Here is a 2,824-nt window from a genome sequence, read left to right on the forward strand (position 1 = left end):
TGGAACTCTGCAAAGACCTTATGAGGCCAGGGTCCTTGTGCTTAGGCCCTCTTTATGGAGAAACCTAGTCACTGAAGCACCTCTACTCTCAGGGTCAGCCTGGTCCTTGAGACCTAAGGCGCAGAAGGTGGAGGCCTATCAGGAAGTCCATCTCCCCATATTTCAGGGACCCTTAGCTGAGTCCTTATAAAAATAAATTGGCGAAACCCAAATAAAAATCTTACTTTCTGTTTAATCTGTTTTGCCAAACAAACACAGTGAAAACTTTAGTCTAATTGTACAGAAAATAGAATTTGTAACCAGTAGCAAACATAACAGGATAGACCTAAGGCCCTGGCAAGCTGGATCTCCATCAACAGGTCACCTAGATCCCCTTGTCGATGGTCTCCTGGGAGGGAGGTCCTAGGAGGCAGAGGCACAGATCTGCCAGTCCCCAACAGAATCAGAGGCTGCACCTGGGAAGGAAAAGCACAAAAAGTAGAACTGATGTTACTTGGATCTCTTATCACTACACACAGAAGAGTTGTCTCTGATTGCCGGCCAAACTCAAGGTTTAGTTGTTTTCCCAAAGCCATAGTCCTTGGGCATCTCGCCTGCATCCCTAGGGGATGTTTCAAGTTCAGTGGTTCTGAAGCCTCTGCTTAACCAGAACCTGCAACATAAACTTGGGGTTGGGGAGTGAAGGTGGGGAGGGGTAGACAAAGTCATAATTGCTGGTGTCACCAGTGCAGAGTCTGAGATCCCAGACTTCAGGACCTTGCTTCAGGAGGAAACAAGAGAGGGTGCTTGGTCACCAGCAAAAGAGTCCAGCTGCCCTAAGGCTCAGTACTGCCAACCAGTGCCCCAGGAGTATGAGGGAGTTCAACAGCGGCGGCCTCAGGTTCCTCTAAGCTGGCAGGAGTCTGGGAGTCCCGAAGGCCGAAAGGGGACTCGTTCACATTCCGTGCTTCTTGCGGATGACAGCCATGGCCAGCAGCCGATCCTTCTCGCGTAGTTCTTCACGGAGTTTGGCCTCGGTGAGACGCAGGTGACGGATGCTGCCCTTCATCTCCTTCATCTTCACCTCCATCAGCGCCAGGATGTCCCGCTGCTCGTTCAGCTTGCGCAAGAGCTCCTCCTCTGTGGTGCCTGACGACAACGAGTACGAGTGGTCGGAGCCAGTATCAGGGAAGCCCTCTTCCCCGACCACCACCAACTGGGGGCCCATGGGGCACTCGGCGGCCTCCAGCCCTGCTGTAGCAGCCTCAAGCTCCGACGCAGCGGCTGCGGCGGCTGCGCCCTCTGCGGCCGCGAACTCCACTTGCACCGTCAGGTCAATGGGCTTCACATCTTCTCCCGTGGGAGTGGTGGGCGCCGGAGGCACGGATCCCGGAGCCTGGCTGCTGTCCACAGCAGCCTGAAGGGTGAGGAGCACAGCCGCAGAAGCAGATACCAGGTTCGGCTGCAGCTGGGCGGTCTGGGCAGTGGAGGCGGACGGCGACGGCTGCTGCTGCTGCTGCTGCTGCTGCTGCTGCTGCTGTTGCTGCTGCTGCTGCTGCTGCTGCCTGCGGCGGGCAGCTGCGGCCCCCGCGGGTCTGCGCGCTACTTTGCGCTCGTTGACGCCGCGCAGCGGGAAGATGGTGGGGACCCGCACCGTGTAGGTTTTGCGGCCGCCCTGGAAGTGAACGCTGCAGAGACGGTGGCCCGTGGTGGGCTGGAAGGTGGAGAAGCACCCACTGACGCCGGCACGGGACACATTCTTGAGCCAAAGGCGCCGCAGCTCAGCGTCCTTGGGAAACGTATAGAAGTGCAACGCCTTGTCCCGGTGCGAGTTGTTGTAGCAGCCTGGCACGCAGCACGTAAAGCCAGGCATGGCTGCGCCGCGCGGCCCGGCCCGGCCCACCGGCCTTCTGAGCCTTTCGACGGCCCGGTCTGTATGCCGCCGCCCGCCCCTCGACGGGCGGCACCGCGCGAGGCCTTGGGCGGCCTCCCACTACTGCCGCCCGGCGCGGCCGGACTGGCCCGGCGCCCCGTGCCCAGAATACGCCTCCCGTCGGCCCGCGCCGAGCCAGCCGCCCAGCCGCCCGCCTGCGCTCCAGAGTGGGCCCCAGGGACGCCGCGAAGGACCGCCTGGGAAAGAGGACTACGCCCCCCACAATGCACCGCGGCAGAAGCCGCTCACTTCCGGAGCGGGGGCGCGCTTGTTCCGGCCTCTTTGCAGGGCACCGCGACAGCCCACGTAGAGCGGACTCTTCCCCTACACGGCTCACCCTCGGCGGACTAGAGAGGCGTATTCGGTTGGAACGCTGTCGCTTGGACCGCCCTTCGCAAGGACCTGGAATCCTGATGGGGGTCGGGCGGCGCGCGTCTCTCCAGTGCGCAAGCGCCCTGGGCATGTGCCTACGGAAACTACAAATCCCGCAATGCCTTGCGCTAAACTTGGCGGCTGCGGCCTGGAGCGCCGCCTAAGGGTAAGGTCGGGTTGCAAGCGGACCAGGTTTCGGACGAGGGTGTGTTGTTCGCCGGAAGCGATCCCCGAACCCTGAGCTGCTGAGTCCACGACATTCCTGCGGGGGAGGGGAGGAAGGACCTAAGCCTCAGCGCCCCAAAGGACCTCAGGGAGCCCTTTTGTCTGCATTGGAGACTCTCCCCCGACTCAGACGCCGCTTGCCTTGACTGTCTTATTGACCTAAACATAGTGATCACTAGGCGCCTACTGTGCGCCGAGCATAGTGCAGGGAGTTGGGAACCGTGCAGGAACCATACCGACCCGGCCTGACTATAGAGGGATGAGGGTCAGACTTTTGAATAATAGATGTGAATGAATGCCACTAATGGATGTCTA

The 2,824-nt window shown here is 60.2% G+C and overlaps 1 protein-coding gene across 1 annotated transcript; it reads right to left on the minus strand.

Moving 5' to 3' along the window:
* Positions 1-212: 212 nt before the first annotated feature.
* Positions 213-2,104, minus strand: THAP11 (THAP domain containing 11). The gene has a single exon (XM_061173087.1). It carries the CDS (start codon positions 1,850-1,852, stop codon positions 935-937), a length of 918 nt encoding a protein of 305 aa, XP_061029070.1. The 5' UTR covers positions 1,853-2,104; the 3' UTR covers positions 213-934.
* Between the last annotated feature and the right edge of the window lie 720 nt (positions 2,105-2,824).

The sequence above is a fragment of the Eubalaena glacialis genome, chromosome 18, assembly GCF_028564815.1.
Source record: "Eubalaena glacialis isolate mEubGla1 chromosome 18, mEubGla1.1.hap2.+ XY, whole genome shotgun sequence".
Taxonomy (NCBI): domain Eukaryota; kingdom Metazoa; phylum Chordata; class Mammalia; order Artiodactyla; family Balaenidae; genus Eubalaena; species Eubalaena glacialis.

Coding starts and splice junctions, on each gene's coding strand:
- THAP11 (XM_061173087.1), bottom strand. CDS start 1,852: ATGCCTGGCTTTACGTGCTGCGTGCCAGGCTGCTACAACAACTCGCAC.